Source organism: Erinaceus europaeus, chromosome X, assembly GCF_950295315.1.
Source record: "Erinaceus europaeus chromosome X, mEriEur2.1, whole genome shotgun sequence".
Taxonomy (NCBI): Eukaryota; Metazoa; Chordata; class Mammalia; order Eulipotyphla; family Erinaceidae; genus Erinaceus; species Erinaceus europaeus.
The window spans coordinates 72,697,849-72,719,320 of record NC_080185.1 but is presented as its reverse complement, the minus strand read 5'-3'; the positions used below and the strand labels follow the sequence as shown (position 1 = coordinate 72,719,320).

The following is a 21,472-nucleotide window of genomic DNA, read 5'->3' as shown; positions in this document are numbered from 1 at the left end:
CCAACAACAGATGAGTGGTTAAGAAAGTTGTAGTATAAATTTGAAGATGCTACTATGATTCCATCTTGACTTCCCTGGATAGACAACCTGACCAATGTGGCCCGGAACCTCATCTCTCCAGAGCCTTACCCAACTAGAGAAAGACAGAAACAGGCTGGAGGTATGGATTGACCTACCAATGCCCATGTCTGTCAGAGAAACACTTACAGAACTCCTACCTTCTGCACCCCATGGGAATTTTAATCCATACCTCTAGAGGGGGAGAAATGTTAGAGGAAGATGAACAGAGGAATCTGAGCTACAGTTCCATTAAGACCTAGGGAGAGAAGAGGAAGAAAGGACTGACATTTAGAGTAGCAATAAGTGTAGGTGTGACTCAGAAAGAGAAAGCAGGACCATAGAATAATTGGATATTATATATATATATATATATATATATATATATATATATATATATTCAGCAAATATCTGTGACCATGGCAGAATCACTGCAGTTTTCATTGGAGGGGATGGAGACACGGAACTCTGGTGGAAAAAAAAAGTAGACTTCTTAGCTTCTTCCAGCATGAAGACCCCAAATCTGCTATGTTCTTACCTTTAGGTTCCTGACTATTAAACAGTTCATTCTTCTTTATATCTTTTCAGCCACCAAGCTGCAGATGCTACCATGATGCCATACTTACCTTCCTGAGCAGATAACTTCATCAATGTACCCTGGAACCTCACCTCCCCAGAGCCCTGCCCCACAAGGGAAAGATCGAAACAGGCTGGGAGTATGAATCAACCTGCCAACATCCATGTCCAGCAGAGAAGCGATCACAGAAGCCAGATTTTCCACCTTCTACATCCCATGGGGAATTTTATTCCACACTCTCAGAGAGGGATAAAGAATAGGGAAGCTGGGAGTCGGGCCGTAGCGCAGTGGGTTAAGCGCAGGTGGCACAAAGCGCAAGGACCAGAGTAAGGATCCCAGTTCGAGCCCCCGGCTCCCCACCTGCAGGGGAGTCGCTTCACAGGCCAGGCGGTGAAGCAGGTCTGCAGGTGTCTGTCTTTTTCTCCCCCTCTCTGTCTTCCCCTCCTCTCTCTATTTCTCTCTGTCCTCTCCAACAACAACAATAATAATAACTACAACAATAAAACAAGAAGGGCAACAAAAGGGAATGAATAAATAAATAAATATTAAATTAAAAAATAGGGAAACTTTGAATGGAGGGGATGGGACACGGAACTCTGGTGGTGGGAACTGTGTGGAATTGTACCAATTATCCTACAATTTTGTTAATTATTAAATCATTAATAAAACCATAGTAAAATAAATAGAGAATAAATTAGAGACTCCAATTGCATTGTCTTTCTTGTTTATACATGACACATGGCAATAAAGGGTAAGGAATAAGGTATTACGACATAAAATCAGATAGAGCTAAATTATAATGGAAGATATGCCATTTGCAAGTCAGTGATATTTAGGTCCATTTCCTTCTCAGCAAGATAAACAGCTCATAGTTCCTGTTTCATAGAATGTTATAAGAAGGAAATGAAAGAAGAGAGTAAAGTACTTAGCACAATGTTTGGCTCTTAGTAAGTATTGAATAATGAGTGTTTATGATTTGATGATGACTTACTGTATTTCCTTAATGTTTACCTCCTATTTGTCTTTCAAACTTGTTTCAGTAATTCAGAGCAATTAAAGATCTTCATAGGGAAATGTGAAGAAGAAAGAAATTCAAATTAGCTTTAATATATTTTGTAGATAGTAGGCAATACAACTAAATTAGAACAAGATAATTATAAATTTTAATCACAGAGAGAAATGTTTTGTGAAAATAGCAGTTTCACATCAGATAGCAGATCTTTAGCTAATGCTTCCATTAAAGCTGTGATTAGACATGTTTTGAAAAAAAAAAGTTTTTGTGGAAACTTTACCAAAGAATTAAAATATTCAGTCAAGCCTAGTATCATTTAGTATTTCTTTCCCCCACTGTCATTACAAAATTCAGAAGGGCAAAAAATTGTAATAGTTTCCCAGAATGATTAGAAAAGATGCACTTTTGATCATATTTTATATAACCATCTTTTTATATATACATTTCCAAGAGGTCCATGGTGCGGACTCAAGTTGAAACGAAATAATTTTTGTCTCTGGCACTAAACACTTGTATTTGCAACGTAAAACAATGTGTACCTGACAGATACATAACAAAATGCGAATTAAAAAGATACAGAAACAGAGACATAGGGAAAGAGGGAAATATAACACAATAACAAAGCTTCCTCTAGTGTGGTGGGGCCAAGCTTCAGCCTGGGTTGAGCACATGAAAAAACAGGTACATTCCCAGGTCAGCTATCTTCTAGTTTGGCTCAACTGGTTTTAAGTTGGTTTCAGTTATACCTAAGAATGTATTTCGTCTAAGTGATCCAATTTGTTATTATAGTTATTTATAGTATTCCTTTACCCATTCCTCCTTTTAAAGGTTGGCAGTGACTGGTTTTTCAGTTTGTTTATTTTTTGCCTCCAGGGTTATTGCTGGGGCTCAGTGAATGTACTATGAACCCATTGATCCTGGAGGCCATTTTTTCCCATCTTTGTTGTCCTTGTTGTTATTATTGTTATTGCTGTTGGATAGGACAGACAGAAATCGAGAGAGGAAGGGAAAACAGAGGGGGAGAGAAAGATACCTGCAGACCTTCTTCACCGCTTGTGAAGCAACCCCCCTGCAGGTGGGGAGCTGGGGATGCTTCTGCTGGTCCTTGTGCTTTGCGCCATATGCACTTAACCAGCTGCGCTACTGCTTGGTCTCCTGAGTCTTCACTGTTTTATTACTGGTGATTTTCATAAAAATATTTGCAATTTTGGAGACTTTTGTTAAATGCATGCAGCCCCACTAACCTGCTGTGCAGAAGCTTTTCAATTTGATGTAACATCATTGGTTTATTTTTGTTGTTAGTCTTCCTTGCAATTGGATTTATATCATTGAAGATGCCTATAAACTTTAGATGACAAAGATGGCAATATTTTCCTCTATGCATTTGATAGTTTCTGGTCTAACATCCAGGTCCTTGATCCATTTGGAGTTTACTTTTTTTATTTTTTATTTTTTTTTACCAAAGCACTGCTCAACTCTGGCTTATGCTAAAGCAGGGGATTGAACCTGGGACTTTGGAGTCTCAGATATGAGAGTCTCTTTGCATAACCATTAGGCTATCTACCGCCCAAGTTTACTTTTTATTAGTGATTTAATAATGATCAACAAAATTGTGGCATAAGGGGGTACAATTCCCACCACCAGAGTTCTGTGTCACATCCCCACCACCGTAAGTTCCCCTATTTTGATCCCTCTGGGAGTATGGACCAAAGATCTTGATGGAAAGCAGAAGGTGGAAAGTCACTTTATGTTTGTTTTTTTAAGTCTTCCTGCTTGCTTGCTGTTTGACTCACTGCAAACTACTGTGCACTTTTGCTTTAAGGTATATGTTTTTCCCCAACTTCTGGATACATGTACATATGCCCTATCTCATGTACTCTGGTCTATGTCTATGTTTTGAGGTTTGTTAAGAGGTGTACCACCTGAATGGAATTAAGGAGTCCTCTGAACTAGGAAAGGTCTCACCAGACTAATGAAGCTGAAGGATTGACATTCCATGCCTGATATCTCTGGAAGAAGTCCGAAGTGAAAAATGCCAAGGTGGTACTGGTTGCATTGATTGAGTTGGGATGAGCAGATGTAGTATCAGTTGGTATGAATTGGGAGAAGCATGCAGGAAAGTAAGACCCACCCTATAGGTTTCAGGACTGGGAGAAATATGGACTTTACAGAGAAAGGAAAAGACACTATAAAGTACCTAATCAGATAGTTTCTACTTAGACCTAGATACCTTCTTGAGCTACCTCCTATTGCACTTTCCTCAATCACTCCAAAACTAACCTTGTCAGACAAAGTGAGGACTACAAAAGCTGAATAAGAGCAAGAGACTGGTGTTGTTAAAAATTCGGAGGCTCTAGCTGGCCGGGCTAGCTTCACAGGCGGGTAACAGAGACACAGAGACAACGGCTGGGCAGGGAAGCTGTATTTCTTTATTCAGGAACAATGATTCATAAACTAAGACAAACTAATCACCAAACAGAACTCTGCTGTCTCTTTGCGGCGGCGCAAGCACTCTCTCTTACTCTGCTACTCTGGAACTCTGTCGGGGTTCCTAGGGGCGGGGCCAAGCAGGCCTGCGAAACTAACAGGACTGATCCAATTCTCTTGGCAGGGGAGAACTAGAACAACCCAATGTAAAGCATACAACAGACTGGCATATTTTACTGAAGACTCTTTAGTCACAACCAGGCCACCCCATCACCTGGAGCCCCAGTACGGAAGTCCTGGGATTCCCACACAGACATGATGGGCCTAGACATCTAACAGATCCCTCTCACCACTGTCACTGGTCATCTCCATCAGGAACAACAGAATGGACTTCTCTGTGGGCCACTATCAGATCTGGCCCTCAATGTGGATCAACAAGGGTGGGGAGTGTTCCATTCTCCGAAGGGAGGTTGGATAACATACCTTGCCTATCACCCGATGATGATGGGTCTGAAATTGGTGCAGCCTGGAATGTTCCTAGCCGTGACCATAGAATGTGAGCTCAGACCTACAGGGATGCAGAGGTTACATAGGCTCCTGTGCTGACAATGGTCCCCACATCAGATTGATGGAGTTTATAGTTAACAATATTTAAATACTTTCCCCTTTTGGGCAGCTACTCTCTTCCCTGATCCAGCTTTCTGGTCCTTTTTCCAATTATGACTCCATCCCCCCAGACAATAAACTTAGGTCATTGTTGGTATGCATGAGACCCCTTCTGTTTCATTTGGTTTAAATCCCCCCTGCTTAACACTATTCTATTTACATAACCACTTCATTCTATTTACATAACCACTGTTAACAAGTTCCACCCTCCCTCCAGGGCATTTGTGGTTCAGTGATAGGATTCTCACCTAATCTGCCCCCTCTTTGTCACACTCTGATTTTCACCAGTCACTTTTCTCTCCACCCTCTCTATGTCACATCCTGTTTCCACCCTACTTCGCAAGTATATATAAAGACAGTTTAACTTGGCTCATCTTAGATTGTGCTGCGTCCTGCATGAATAAAGAGATACTGCCTACAGCTCAACCATGAGTCCCTGGTCGTCTGTTACCCGCCCGTAAAGCCAGCCCGGCGAAAACAACATAACCCTGCGAAAACAACATAGCCCGGAGAAAACAACAGGTCATTTGCATATCAGATGTCAGGCACAGGCAAAAACTAGTAGGGTCATCGGCCCCTTGGAATATACCTAAAATAGACCTACTAGCTTTTTCCAAAACAGAAACCCCAACTCTTCATCCGAAATATTCTTTCTTGTCTTTAGGTTCATGATTAGTCAACAGTTTTATCTGCTTTCTTAACTTTTTTTTTTAGCTACTAGGTTTCAGATGCTACTATGATGTCAACTGGACTTCCCTGGGCAGACGACCTCACCAATGTGTCCTGGAGCTCCACCTCCCCAAACCCCTGTCCCACTAGGAAAAGAGACACACAGGCTGGAAGTATGGATCGAACTGTCAAAGCCCATGCTCATTGGGGAAGCAATAACAGAAGCCAGACCTCCCACCTTCTGCACTTCATAATGATCCTGGGTCCATACTCCCTGAGGGATAAAGAATAGGAAAGCAGGGGCCAGGCAGTGCAGCAGGTTAAGCGCACATGGCTTAAAGCGCATTGACCTCTGTAAGGATCCCGGTTCCAGCCCCTGGCTCCTCACGTGCAGGTGGGTTGCTTCACAAGCAGCGAAGCAGGTCTGCAGGTGTCTTATCTTTCTCTCCTTTCTGTCTTCCCCTCCTCTCTCGATTTCTCTCTGTCCTATCCAAACAATGACAACAATAATAATAACATCGATAAACAAAAAGGGCAACAAAAGGGGGAAAAATAGACTCCAGGAGCAGTGGATTCGTAGTGCAGGCACCGAGCCCCAACAATAACCCTGGGGCGGGGGAGAACAAAGACTAGGAAGCTATCAAGGGAAAGGGTTGGATATGGAGTTCTGGTGGTGGGAATTGTGAGGAGTTATGCCCCTCTTATCCTATGGCTTTGTCAATATTTCTATTCTATAAATAAATTTTTTTTAAAGGTGGAAAATATGGCTTCTGTAAATGCTTCTCTGCTGGACATGGGCATTGACAGCTCAATCCATACCCCCAGCCTGTTTCTATCTTTCCCTAGTCAGGTAGTGCTCAGGGGAAGTAAGGTTCCAGACATCAGTGAAGTCATCTGCTCAGGGAAGTCAGGTTGCCATCATGATAGCATCTGCAACTTGGTGGCTGAAAAGCATTAAGATATAAAGCAGAACAAATTAATAATCAGGAATCTAAAGGTAAGGATATAGCAGATTTGGGATCTTCATGTCGAAAGAATCTAGGAAGCCAATTTTAGGTATAGCCTATGGGGCCCATAACTTTACTATTTCTGGTGAAATGTGGTGGTTCAGTTTCATTCTTCTGAACGTTTCAACCCAATTTTCCCAACACCATTTGTTGAAGAAATGCTCCTTTCTCCATTTAATAGTTGTCAAAAATGAAATGCGCATAGTTGTAGGGGGTTATTTCTAGGCCCTTAGTTCTATTCCATTGGCTAGTATAATTACTTTTTCCTATAGGTGAGTAAATCAGGTTCCCTATGTTTTTCTTGTTATCTAATGTGTGCTTATATGGCTGTGAATTTCCTTCCTAGTACTGCCAAGCCATGTTCCTAATATTTTGATAGCTCTTGTTTTCATTTTCATGAATTCTAGGAACATTTTGATTTCTTCCTTAATTTCCTCTGACATATTAGTTGTTTCCATATTTTGGAACTTTTACTAATTTCCTCTTGTGGAATGTTAATTTAATTCCACTGTGGTCTGAGAAGGTGCTTGGGATAATTTTAGTGCTCTTGAACTTGCTGACACAATCTTTTTGACCACGTGGACTCTAAAAGGATGTGCATTCATTTCTTGGAGTAAAGGACTCTGAAAATTTCTAATAGTCTAGTCTAGCTATCTCTTCATTTAATTTTCTTGTTTCTTTATTAACTCTCTGCCTAGATGATTTGTCAGTTTGAGAGAGTGGGGTGTTAATGTCTCCCACTGTTACTGTGTCCTATTGATGTTTTTGTAGAGGCTTCCCTCTATTATATTTCTGGCAGCTCTGTTTTGCTTGTGACAGCTCTCAATTGTTCTCTGCCAAGATGGCTAATATCCATAAAAATGGAATACTTCAGATGAAGTCTGTCTTCTTAGATAGACTTACAGAATTCTTTTTTTTTTTTTTTATAAAAAAGAAACACTGACAAAACCATAGGATAAGAGTGGTGCAACTCCACACAATTCCCACCACCAGAACTCTGTATGGACCCAAGGTCATTGTGAGATGCAGAAGGTGGAAGGTCTGGTTTCTGTAATTGCTTCCCCGCTGAACATGGGCATTGACAATTTGATCCATACTCCCAGCCTGTCTCTCTCTTTCCCTAGTGGGGCGGGTTCTAGAGAATCGGAGCTCCAGGACACATTGGTGGAGTTGTCTGTCCAGGGAAGTCTGGTTGGCATCATGCTACCATCTGGAACCTGGTGGCTGAAAAGAGAGTCAACATATAAAGCCAAACAAGTTGTTGACTAATCATGAACCTAAAGGCTGGAGTAGTGCAGATGAAGAGTTGGGGCGGGGGTCTCCGTTCTGTAGATAGCTAGTAGGTATATTTTAGTTATATTCCAAAGGGCCTATGACTATACTAGTTTTTTTTTCCCCCTGAGCCTTAAATCTGATATGCAGGTGGATGCTAGTTACAGAATTCTTTATCTTCACTGCATTCCTTTCACCTCAACAAGAACCTTTGGAGATGGAAATTGGGGCTGGGGGCCCAGAATGAAACTGCTACTCTATGGGTGAGTACCTGGGACTTGTGGTTTCTCTCATTTCGACTTTCCTTAAGTGAAATCACCACATTTGAGTAAGTTGTGGTGGGGAAAAAAATCCAGCTCATCCACCCTGAAAGTATGTGAGAATAAGGAAACGTGAAGATAATATACTGCTTTTTTGTTAATGAAAAATGACTCAACCTCTTCTGAATTATAACATGCACTACTTTTCCAATTCTACTTCGCTAATCAGAGTACTAGCTTAACACACTGTAATCAAATTTTGCTTCAATGCAAAAGTCTATTTCCTAATCATCATGAACTCAAAGTTCATATTTTTCTGATTGGTCATCAAAAACAGTGACAGCCTAAGGTTCCATTTTCTCCATATTATGAACGTGGCAAAGAACTATATTCTCTCTAGTTTTCACTTTCTACATAGCTTTGTAAGGCTAAAAGAGTACATCTCAATTATCTTAATTCTGAATGCATAAAGTGATAAGGTGACAGAATACCACCTTTTCTTATTCATTGCAGCAAAGATCTACTTCATTGGGACACACTTGACGTCACAGAGATATACTGTTTATTTAGAACTGATGATTTGTACAGATTATTGTAACAATAAAACTGATAAAGGGCTTTACTAATTTCTTCAATTTTATATTAGTTTAAACCACCTTATTCAACTTAGTGATGTCATTACTATATAGTTTACATTCAAATTTTATATACTTAAAGAAGGGAAAGAAGAGACCTTTCTGTTGTATGAAAATGCAGTCATTTCAAACACATTTAACTATATTCAATCATCAGTCCACAACAGAACATCCTATAATAAAGCTTCCAGTTTAAAAGAATTGTGAGTATACATCCAAAGGAATACTGTTCTGCTATTAAAAAGATGAAATACTGTTTTTTGGGATAAAGTGGATGGAAGTTGAAGTGATTATACTAAGCAAAAGAAGAAAGTAAATGACAGTTATTACATGCTTTATGCACTGTCATATGGAATATAAATAACTAGAGCAAACTGGTAAAAAATAATACTGACACTTCCAGTGAAAGGGGAAGGGTGGTTGTAGTCAATGTGTAGAAGATATTTTTGTTAGAGAAGACACCAGGAATCTGATGGTTGTTGTGGTGAAACAAACATATAGAGAAGTATAAAGCTATATCTCTCAAGTTTTATAATAAAACAATGTTAAATCAATAAATAACAATAAACAAAGGTTGGCACTCTCGGACACATTTAACATTTAGAAAAGATGGGATTAAGCTGACAGTGTGGGCAAAATGATCCAGAAACAAAGACACAATTTTTCATGATACTGATTTTAAAGGACAACATGTTTTTAAACTAGCCATCTTTACAAAACAAGCTTTGTCAATATCTACAGGAAAGGGGGAAATTACTTTGAGGTATTTAAAAGTGTGAATCACTGCTGAGGAAAAGTAAATACATATTTTGAATTTGTCCAAATGCTAAGGCCACTTTCTGATTCTCACTAGTGACCCTCAGACTAGAGCTATTCAAAATTTCCAAGTGAATCCATCTGTCCACCAAGACATTTCTATGTTAAAAAACAGTAGGAAGCCATCTGGTCCAGTTTATAAAAACTTGAATTATGTTATAAATCAGGATTCCCTTAGGATGAAAGGAAAAATTTCAATTTTTTCAAAGATTCATTTGTCTATTAATTATGTGAAGGAGAGTAATTAATTATGTGACCAGAGTAATGCTCAGTTCTGGTATAACAGGGACTGAACCTGTGACCTCTGTGCATTAGGAATGTAAATGAGTGCTGAACAGGCTAAGCTATCCCCTTGTTCTATAGCTGCTTTTTAAAATATTTTTCCCTTAAATAAAGGGATGTTAATAAAGCAATCATTTTGATCCACTTAAGGGTCCATATACTAAAACTGTAGCTTACCCACCTCAATATATACACAGTATGCTGCAATACTTTATATATAATTATATAAAGTATGCTGCAATCCTGACAAATTTATAGACTATCCTTTTGTGTGGATATACCATAATGTAATGTAGGATCAATACAACGTAACAAAAGCTATTGGCATTTTCCTGAATAAATGACACTAGGAAGTTTTCTCTTTTGTCTAATGTTTCATAGTATAGAATCATCATAAAATGACAGATTAAAGAGAAAAAAAAAACTAAGGCTTGCTAATGGGCCTTAAGGTATGTTTCTCAGTGAGCTAAGTTTTTAGTAAATAAAAATACTGGTTAATGGCCCAGTGGTCTAGAGATCACTTCTAATCTATAGAAAGAAGATAATTTCAGGCCAGTGAAACAGCTTACTTGGACAGTGGTCTGTTTTGTCATGTGTGTGACCCAGGTCCAGTCTGGAACTCAACAAGCTGAAGAAAGTTTCAGTGTCATGATCTCTTTCTCTCTGTCTCTGTTTTTTTAAAAAATTATTATTATTTTTTTAATTTTTTAAAAAATATTTATTTATTTATTCCCTTTTGTTGCCCTTGTTGTTTTATTGTTGTAGTTATTATTGTTGTTGTCGTTGTTGGATAGGACAGAGAGAAATGGAGAGAGGAGGGGAAGACAGAGAGGAGGAGAGAAAGATAGACACCTGCAGACCTGCTTCACCGCCTGTGAAGCGACTCCCCTGCAGGTGGGGAGCCGGGTTCCAACCGGGATCCTTATGCCGGTCCTTGTGCTTGCGCCACCTGCGCTTAACCCGCTGCGCTACAGCCCGACTCCCTTAAAAAATTTATTTTATAAAATATTTTTTATTATTTATTACTGGATAGAGGCAGAAAGACATTGAGAGGAGAGGGGGAGAGACACCTGCAGCCTTGCTTCACCACTTGTGAAGCTTTCTCCCTGCAGGTGGGGACCAGGGGCTTGAACCTGTATCTCTGTGCACTGTAATGTGTGTGCGTAACCAGGTATGCCACCTCCTGGCCACCTGTCTCTGCTTTTTATATTAAAAATGGGAAAGGAAGGGAAAAACGAAAGGAAGGAAAGAAGAAGAGAGGGAGGAAGGGAGGGAGGGAGGGAGGGAGGAAGGAAGGAAGGAGGGAGGGAGGATTACTTCAGAAGCTGGAGCGCTAGTTCACCTAGAAGGGCAACTGCTTGCCATGCACACAACCCCTGGTAAATCACATGGGAAGTTCTATGGCAAATGAGGAAGCCTTGGTGCTTTGATGTCTACTTCTCTTTTATCTGAAAAATTCTGCATGGAGAGGTGAAGTGCCGGCAATGAAAAAAAAAGAAAATAATAATCAAATCATCTTAATGGGGAAAGTATTCCCACCCTGAAACATACCTATCTTTCTTTATCTAAATACCCCGTATTATAAAATCACTTACTTTAAATACCATTATTTACATTCAAGATGAATATTAATAATGGTTGCTTCAATATTTCCTATTTGATCATACAAGTAATTTTTTTCCTTAATAGACCACTTTATTGGGGAAATATTGATTTACAAGACTGTTGCTTTCACAAATACAACTTTCACATTTCCCTACTATAGGTGTCAACACCCCACACCCTTCACCAAATTTTCCTCTTTCTCCAGAATACAGGGTTATCACTGGATATATAAAGGAATTAACAGGGAAAAAATGGCAATCTAGATGGACCACATTTCTATACTAGAACTCCTTTATTCAAAGGAAAATCCTTTACTTTCTCTTGGAAAAATCAGTAACATCTATGACTTCAGAGTAAGTAATGCCCAAAACCCCAATTTGCAATTGATTATACATCTCAGGGTTAACACCAATTTCAAAATCACAATCTTATATCACCTATTTTTATGTCAAAAACTATGAAATACTGGCTTCAAGCTACTTATAAAATAGCTTTTCTATAACAAAATTATAAACCTGAGATTGGTAGATTCAGATATACATATGACATATGACAGTAATATAAAACAAAACAGAAGCATTAGTCTCACCCAGGCCAAACTATCACCTTAAGCCAGAAACCAATAAAATAATACGCTTTGACCTTTTCTGAGATATATTATCTAAAGGCCATACCAACCTGAGCATGACTAATATTATTTGAAATATAAAATTTCACATGCAGGCATTTGTGACATAGAGGAATTCTCTCAAACTAAATTACTACAAAATTAAAATGATTTCAAATTGGAAAAGAGAAGAGCTTTCTAAATGAATAAGATATCAACATGCTGTTATTTCACACTGGTAAAACTAGATTATATCTTATGGGATCTTCATTCAGTAAAGCTTTCCAGGAAAAAAAATAGTGTAAAAAAAATAGTGCAATAGTGTATTTTGCAATGTTGACAGATTAGACCCTTGATTATCTGAAGAGTAAGACATATTTGCTTATTTACTAAAAGGTACCTTAAATTTAGGAGAATCTGCATCCATGTATGAATGTGTACACACACATATTGTTGCATAGACAACCAATTTAGTTGTTTCTTTGTAAACCTTCAAATATAGTTAAAATGGCAAATTAAAAGCAGAAACAAAAAAGACATTAAGTTCCTAAGTTTTAGATCACACTCAGATCATCATAGGGTTTGTCTGTCCTTAAAAAAATGTTTAAATTTTGGTCCAAAACAAAAATCAACATCTCATTTTGATAGAAAAAAATGAAATTCCCAGCACTAGAATGATGATAAAATATTCTCAATACTAACATGAAAATTAACGTTTTTTTCTTCCAAAAATTATACAGAAGCAAATGATTTTAAAAACTTAACTACAGGAGGGGGTATAGAGATAGCATAATGATTAGGCAAAAGATATTCATTCATATCTGGGCCCAGAAGTCCCAAATTCGTGCCCTTGCACCACCATAAGCCAGGGCTGAGCAGCGCTCTAATTAAAAGAAAATGAAGATGATAATACCAATTTCATGATGTCATTGTGAAAATTAAGGATCACAATTGATATCCGCTTAAGACCATGACTGGGGGTTGGGTGGTGGAGCACCCAGGACCTGAGTTCAAAGCCCCCAAAACCACCTGCAAGTGAGGCTTCATGATGAGTATAGTAGCGCTGCAGGTGTTTGTTTCTCTCTTCCTCCTTTCTCTCTTTTTTCTCGTCATATATAAAAAAATTAAAATATAAATATAAAAAGGTCACTGGAGTGGTGAAGCACCAAGCTCCAGCAAACTCGGTAGGTAAAAAACAAAACCTAAAATTTTTCCTGGTCACTAAATGTTGGTTTTTCTTATTATCATCTTATTAATAGCATCTCTGTCGGGACAAGAACAAATATAAGATCTTAAAAGCATACTATACCTAAGCCTAAGTATAGCTGTCTATCAACTATAGCAATTGAATTATACATACATGTCTATTTCTAGCAAGTTCTAATTTTTGTGTGTGTTTGAAACTGAGGCTTTGTGTATGTTTGATTTCATGACTCAGGGCCACATTTTTCTTTAGGATAGAGATAGGAAGAGGGGGAGATACAGCACCCAAGTTTATTTTGCTGACACATCACCTCCCATGTGGTGCTGGGTTTTACTTGGGTTATTTTTGTGAAAATGCAGGCACCTTAGCCGATGGGCTATCTCTCCGGCATAATTTTTATTTTTTTATGACACATTTTGTTTCTTTATTCTTTTCACAGCCAGCACAATTTTAAATGTGTTTTAATTTTAAGTGTGTTTATAAATTCATTTTCATATCATTCAAATACTTTAGTGGTGGAGGGAAGACAGTGAACCTATAGTGTCTTTTTTTTTTTCTTGGAATAAAAAAGGAAAACATACTTCTCAACTAAATCATCACTATTAAAGTTAGAGAAACTACAAAAAAGTTATTAAGTTTGATAATACTCAATCTTTATAAAATATTTTATCTATTATTCACTGGACAGAAATAAAGAGAAGTTGAGAGGGAAGGAGAGAAAGGGGGGAAGGAAGGAAAGGCACCTGCAGCACTACTTCACCATTTGTGAAGCTTCCTCCTGCAGGTGGGGACTATGGGATTGAACCTGGGTCCTTGCACACTGTGACATGCACTTCCCAGGTGTACCGCCACCTGGCCCCAAAGACTATAAAAATTTAGAAGCCAATTTGATCCCTCTGATTATAGATATAAAATTGCTATTACGCCTCAAATATGGAAATGGTGTCTAGTAAACAATGACAGTAACAAAACCTATGCTTTGAGAACAACTAAAGTATTAACAGGAAAATAACTGGAGTATAAATATATTAAATTGTGAACAATGTCAAATTCCTATATAAAAAAAACTTTTTTGTCTCTTCTTGTTTCTGTTCCTATTTTTTTTTGTGGTGGTGGAAGTCAAGTATGTGAACCATGTATCTAACACAGAGCTATGTCCTCACAGAAATCTTACTCAAAAGAAGAATTCTAGAAAATGAGAATATATGATTTTTTAATAATATAATTCTGTTTCAGTGCAAATGTATATTTAAAAAAACCTAAATGTCTCATATGACTTAGCAGGAACAGTTTCCACAGCCTTTTACACCATTGATTATTTCTTCTTGGAGCTTCTTCCTTTCTTCCTCCTTAGACATATTTTCTTTCTCTGCATCCCAATTGGAGTTATGGTTCTGCACACGGCTGCTCTGTGTATGCCACATTTCTGAATAGAAACTGCCTGAATTAGCAAGCAAACTATGGTGGGTACCACGTTCAGCTATTTTACCCTAAAAAGCAAGCACAAGATAAACAGAGATGTTACTACAACTAATGTAATAAATGAATATATATATACATGTGTGTGTGTGTGTGTGTGTGTGTGTGTGTGTGTGTGTGTGTGTGTGTAATACTTTCTAACTAAGGATTCTGAAGAATTTCAACTCATTAAAACACATCTTCCAATTTATTATCGACAGTGTAAGAGAAACTGGGATTCTGGGGAAGGATAGCAGGAGGGAGATAGAAATGGGAGTTTTCCTAACAAAAGGACTTTTCAAAGTTAACCCAATTACCAATTAATGTGATGATAACATTAACTATCGATTGTCTTTTTGAACCCTAAGACAGCAGGAACCTCACATCTCCACTATAGAGCCTCTACTTCCCACAGTCCTGGAACCATTGGATAGGGCCCACTTTCCCATATGCCTCTCCCAATCCATATCAAATAATATTGCATCTGCCGATCACAACCTAAGCAACACAACGACTGCCACCTTAACATGCTTCACTTCAGACTGTGTCCAGAGACTTCACGTGTGGAATGACAGCCCTTCAGCTTCATTACTCGGTCTTTCCTTTCATAGTATACTCTAATTCCATCTCAGGTGGTTCACTTTCTAACAAAGTCCCCAAACCTAGATATACACCAGTTTCTGTGAGAGAGAGCATATGTTCACACGTATCCATAAACTACTGCAAAATATATACCTGAAAGCAGAAGTACACTAGAGTTTGCAGTGAGTACCCCCCTAACACTTCCTCTCCACTATTCCAAGCTTTGGGTCCATAATTGCTCAACAACTTGTTTGGCTTCGTATGTTAACTCTCTTTTCAGTCACCAGGTTCCAGATGTCATCAGGATGCCGGCCAGGCTTCACTAGACTGAAGACCCCACCAATGTGTCCTGGAGCTCCGCTTCCCCAGAGACACACCCTACTAGGGAAAGAGAGAGGCAGACTGGGAGTATGGATCGACCAGTCAATGCCCATGTTCAGCGGGGAAGCAATTACAGAAGCCAGACCTTCTACCTTCTGCAACCCACAATGACCCTGGGTCCATGCTCCCAGAGGGATAGAGAGTGAGAAAGCTATCGGGGGAGGGGATGGGATATGGAGATTGGGTGGTGGGAATTGTGTGGAATTGTACCCCTCCTACCCTATGGTTTTGTTAATTGATCCTTTCTTAAAGAAAAGAGAAAAAAAAGAAATGGGGGTAAGAGTGTTTTATAGACATCTGTCATGGGAAGATGAGAAACTGTAGCCATGTGTCAACAAGTCTACTCTAAATCATTACCCCCAGAATGTTTTTGCTTTTGTGCAATATGCCAAACTCAGGCCAAGTTGTACTTTGTGTTTTCCCTTTCTGTTCTTGTTTCTTTAGTTCTGCCTATGAGATCAAGTATTGAGGCTTCTTATTTTGGTTTATCTCATTTAATATTAACTCCTTCAAGGTCCATCCAAGATGAGGAAAAGGAGATAACTTCATCGTATTTAACACAACCGCTTAACTATTCATCTCTCATTGGACAACTGAGTACCATCCAAGTTTTGGGGTATGGCTATTCGGTCCTTCCTTCCTTCCTTCTTTCCTTCCTTCCTTCCTTTCTTCCACCCATCCATCCTTCCATCCCTCCTTCCTTCCTTGCTTGCTTCTCTTTCTCCACATAATTTTTTTGAGAAGTTCAATTTTCTTGGAAGAGAAAAATGCCATTGGGATCTTGATAGGGATTGCATTAAAATTATAGATTGCCTTTGATAGAATGGTCATTTTAATAATGTTTATTCTTCTAATCCAGGAGCAAAGAATGTCCTTCCATTTCTGTGTGTTGTTCTCTATTTCTTTTAACAATGCCCCATACTTTTCCCTGTGAAGGTCTTTCACCTCCTGTATGAGATTTAACTCAAGAAAAACAGGACAACGTAGTTTCATTGTCTGCCCTCCACCACTAAAGTATTTGAATTATATGAAAATGAGTCTTTAAACACACTTAAAATTAAAACACATTAAAAAATTATATGGAGAGCTAGCCCATTGGCTAGGGTGCCTGCATTGCCATATCCATGCAAGTAACACAATAAAATGGAAAATAAAATTAAAATGATAAAAAAGAATAACCCTCCAATCCAATCCCTATGTGAAAAGGAGTGGTGATAGAAACCACAAGATTGTTGGAGGTGAGGGACGCAAGATCTTTGGTCTTGTCCTTCAACGTTTTATGGTGTCCAATTAATCTCACTGCCCTTTGCCTTATGTTAATGTTTAAATAGCTTACTTGTACCCTCAGATTCTCTTACTCAATGAATTGATTTATCAATTTTCAAACGTTTATTCTTATGACAAAACTGGGAAGCAATGATCAAACATTTGGTTACCGAGGGATTAGGAAGAACATTGAAAATTCCATTATCTACATAAACATAATATCAATACTAAAAGAGACTAATGACAGAATACATAAAGTCGCATTAGTTTCATTAGATGAATACATAAAGTCACATTAGTTTCATTAGGTCTGCAGGTGTCTATCTGTCTCTCCCCCCTCTGTCTTCCCCTCCTCTCTCCATTTCTCTCTGTCCTATCCAACAACAACAATAATAACCACAACAATAAAACAATAAGGGCAACAAAAGGGAATAAATAAATACACACATACACACAAAAGAATGGATTCTATCTGGATGACTGTATGCAATTGGGGATTTTATAGATCTTCAGTCTAATGCTCTCCCAACTGAGCTATTTAGGCTATGACCAATTAGGAATGTTATTACAAAGTTACCAAATAACAGAGTTTATTTCAGATTCCTGAACACTAATGAGATAATAAGGTATATTTATAAAATTTCCCATTAAGACACTCTGGAAAAATTGAAAAACCATTTACTTTCTAATGAATGCAAGCATTTATGAACAAACCAATAAAATTACCTTAGAGTCTCAAGTACAGATGTAACTTATAAAGGACATAGTACATACAAAACAGAATTGAACATGCCATAAGTAACTTTAGTGACATAAAATTCCCTCTCAGCATAAACAAAGTACATGGGAATGCTTTATCTTTCTTAACTACTAGAACTCAGGCTTCCAAAATAATAAAGAATTGAAAGACAATTTATTAAAAGTGAGAATAATTACAGGAAGGCTAAAAAAGAGAAGTTAAAACTGAACAATGTTGGCAATAATCAAGCACGAAGTATGTGGGAGAAAACATGATCTCACAGAGATGAGAAAGGGAAAATATTTCAATTTTCAAATCTACTAATCACAGTTGTGGTACTCTGATAAGATTAGAACATTTAAACAGTATAAATTCTCACAAAGGAGATAAAGCAGGTTGTCTTTTTTTATTTATCACCATAATGAAAAACAAATGACAACTTCACGGTGATTTTCTTTTAAACATTAAGGAAATGCACAAGGACTAGGGCCAGGAGATAGTATAATTGTTAGTCAAAAAGACTTGCATGCCTCCAAAGTCCCAGATTCAATCTCTGGCACCACCATAAATCAGAGTAGTGCTCTAGTTTAAAAAAAAAAAAAAAAGGTAGAAATTTCATCTTTTAAAGAGGTGAGGGAGAGAGCACAGAACTGTGGAAGGTTTGGTGACTTAACACATACCACTAGTGGGTTTGAAGTTATACTCTGAAATCTTTAAGATTTTGTAAAATACTATTAAATGACTAATGAAAATATAACATACAGTAAGCAAAGACTTTTTAAAAAATTTATTTATTTATTTTAATGAGAACAAGAGAGAGAAATGGAGAGAGCAAGAGGGAGAAACAGGTCAGAGCACTGCTCATCTATGGATTGTGGTGGTGAAGGGGACTGAACCTGGGACTGTGCAGCCTCAGGCATGAAAGTCTTTGTATAACCATTATGTTATTTTCCCCAGCCCTGAGCAAAGATTCTTATAGAGCAAAAGTGAAAACACAGATAAGGTTTTCTGACTAACATCATTTCTAGTGATTTAATAAAAAACTTGGAAGTGACATAAGGAATTCAGTCTCATTCCAAGAACACAAGTTTATTATTATTATTATTATTGAAATAATACCTAAGACTCATGAAGTGGTATAGTTGATTAAACCACTGAAATCTCAATCATTAGGCAGTAAATTCGATACTGGAATTCCATGTGCCATAGTGATAATGGTCTCCTCTTTTTTTCCCCTGCACCCTCCTTGTATTTGCTTTTATTTATAATAATTATCAATGGTCTATAAATACTAAATTTTAAAGTTAAAAATCTCACCTGATTCAAGACAATGATTTCATCTGCATCAACCACTGTTGATAATCTGTGAGCAATGAAAATAGATGTTCTGTGTTTGACTGCATTTCTCATGGCACTAAGAATAGTCTGCAGGTTTGACAACAATTAGAGTAAAAAGGGGAAAAAGATGCAATCATTAGTAAATGGAAATAATCATACATTTTCAAAATGACTATATGAATTGCAATTAATTTTTATTATATTAAATCAATACCAGTACCAAGTATTTGACCTAGTCCAAGAAATTACTAAATAGGATGATCTCACTCTTAGATAGATTCTGAAAAACAAGAACAGAAGGGAAAACACAAAGCAGAACTTGGACTGGAGTTGGTGTACTACACCAAAGTAAAAGACTCGGGGTGTGTGTGTATGTGGTGGGGGTGGGGGAGGGACTCAGGCCCTGGAATATGATGGCAGGGGAGGACCTAGTGGGGATTGATTTGTTATGTAGAAAACTGAGAAATGTTACACATGTACAAACTATTGTATTTTACTGCTGACTGTAAACCATTAATCCCCCAATAATTTTTTTTTAATTACTAAAAAGGAGAAAAATCTAACAAAAAGTGAAGGTATATATGACTATATAATCATGGGAAGACATCATCTTTCAGGTAGGCTATGTCTTTAAATTAAAGTCTGTGAGAATTGGATATGATTCTTACCTAATAAATAAGAGCTGAAAATTAAATGTGGGAATCAAATGGTAGCATGTAGAGAAAAATTTAGAAATGCAAAAGAAAAATAGGATACTTAAAGGATACAGGAGCATTTTACTTTCCTTATTTCAAATTCTAGAACAACAGAGGGCTGGCAGAAAGAATATTCTATGTTTAACCTTGAGGAAACTTTATAAAAGTGTTCTGAAAATTTCATTTTAGTGCCTGTAATGTTTAAGAGAATTCTCTTTATCTATCTATCTATCTATCTATCTATCTATCTATCTATCTATCCCCTTATATTTTACTAGAGTAGACCAAAAATCAAATGCAGAACCAATTCTAAGCAAATCAGTATTGTTTCTGGATATTTTTCTTTCTTACTAAAAAGAACATAAATTCTGAGACTCTATTAATTACATCTGTACCTTTTCAGAAGGCTCATTAAAATTTACAAATCTTGGGGGGAGAGGTTCTCTCTTAGATCTTAACGACTTATGCTCTATGAAAAAAATGTGACTACATAATGAGTACTAGTGGAACTTTTAATTTGTGGTATAGGTGGGTGATACAACTTTATGCAGAAAATTCTTATAAGAGCAAGTTAACTACTCTGGTTACATAAGGTTCACTTTATACCTAACAATCTCAGACCATTAGCATGGTAGCATACCCAATAGAAACACACAAACACAGACACACTACCATGTGCAAGGACAGACCTGGGGGTGGGAAGCTTCATAAGTGATAGAGCAGTGCTGTAGGTGTCTCTCCTCATCTCTCTCCCTCTCTATCTGCCCCCTCCAATTTTTATTCAGTCAGAGAGAAAGAAAGAGAGAGAATGAGAATGGCTGCTTGGATTCACTGAGCACTCACCAAACCCTGGCAATAATACTGGTGACAATAAAAAAGTAAAGTAAAACTAAGTAAATATGATGATTTCTTGTATAAGTACCGTGCACTAACCGATTGCGCCACTGGAGCTCCAATATGATGATTTCTAATGCTAAGTAATTCACTTAGAAACTCAACTGTCTCAGACACAGGCAAATCAAATAATAGACCCTGACACTCAACTCCACATCAAGTGTCACACATACTCTAAAGCTGAGATTAAGCCCACTTGTCGTGAATGAATAATCTTTTTGATATACTGCTGTATCCGTTTCTTTTCCTTAAGATGGTTTTGGCAATTCTAGGTGTTTTCATATACTGCTGTATCCGGTTGGCCAGGATCTTTTTTAATATTTTGGCATCTATGTTCATCAGAGATACTGGTTTGCAGTTTTCCCTTTTTTGTTGTGTCCCTATCTGCTTTTGGTAACAGGGTGATGTTGGCTTCATAGAAGGTGGAAGGGAGTGTTCCTGTTTCTTTGATCTTGTGGAAAAGCTTTAGAAGTATAGGTATTAACTGTGTCCTGAAGGTTTTGTAGAATTTGTGAAGCCATCTGGTCCAGGACTTTTGTTGCTGGTAAGCCTACTTGTCAACAGTAAGTATTTACCTCACATTCAAGTAAAACAGGTGAATAAAGGAAACTGCTGAGTAACATCTATTTCCAGTCCTTCAGTGGGTTGAATTCATGAAATTTTCCCTGCCATTGAGACTTGTGTTTAACGCAAAGATACTGTTCTGAAATCAATATAATTACTGAACAGTGTCATGAAACCAGTGTCACAACATTTTGGTGCTTCACAGTTGTTTACTGTGAAATGACTACTTGTTGACAACAACTAAGCAGGCTGTATGTGCCTAACTTGCAGCTTGGTGAGTTGCTTTATGGCAAATGAAAGGCTTTCAGGTATGTGCTGTGTCACAATCCTGTATAGAACCTGTCTTAGTGAATGCTAAGTGGCAATAGGAGAAAATCTAAAGCAGACTGGGCAATTCCCACAGCACCGCAAGATGCAAGGGTAAAATATCAAGAGTATAAGGTGTTACACAATTCCCAA

General features: G+C 37.8%; 2 protein-coding genes across 3 annotated transcripts in view; both read right to left on the bottom strand.

The window, feature by feature from the left end:
- ZDHHC15 (zinc finger DHHC-type palmitoyltransferase 15) overlaps window positions 1-21,472 on the bottom strand; it is a 394,441-nt gene that overhangs the window by 101,824 nt on the left and 271,145 nt on the right. The window lies entirely within an intron of this gene.
- ABCB7 (ATP binding cassette subfamily B member 7) overlaps window positions 10,671-21,472 on the bottom strand; it is a 123,834-nt gene continuing 113,032 nt past the window's right edge. For both annotated transcript variants that reach the window (XM_007526070.2, XM_007526071.3), the window contains 2 exons: window positions 18,840-18,947; window positions 10,671-14,586 (listed from right to left, as the gene is read on the bottom strand). In XM_007526070.2, the coding sequence (XP_007526132.1) occupies window positions 14,374-14,586; window positions 18,840-18,947 (321 nt within the window). In that variant the 3' untranslated portion in view covers window positions 10,671-14,373. The remainder of the gene's footprint in view (window positions 14,587-18,839; window positions 18,948-21,472) is intronic.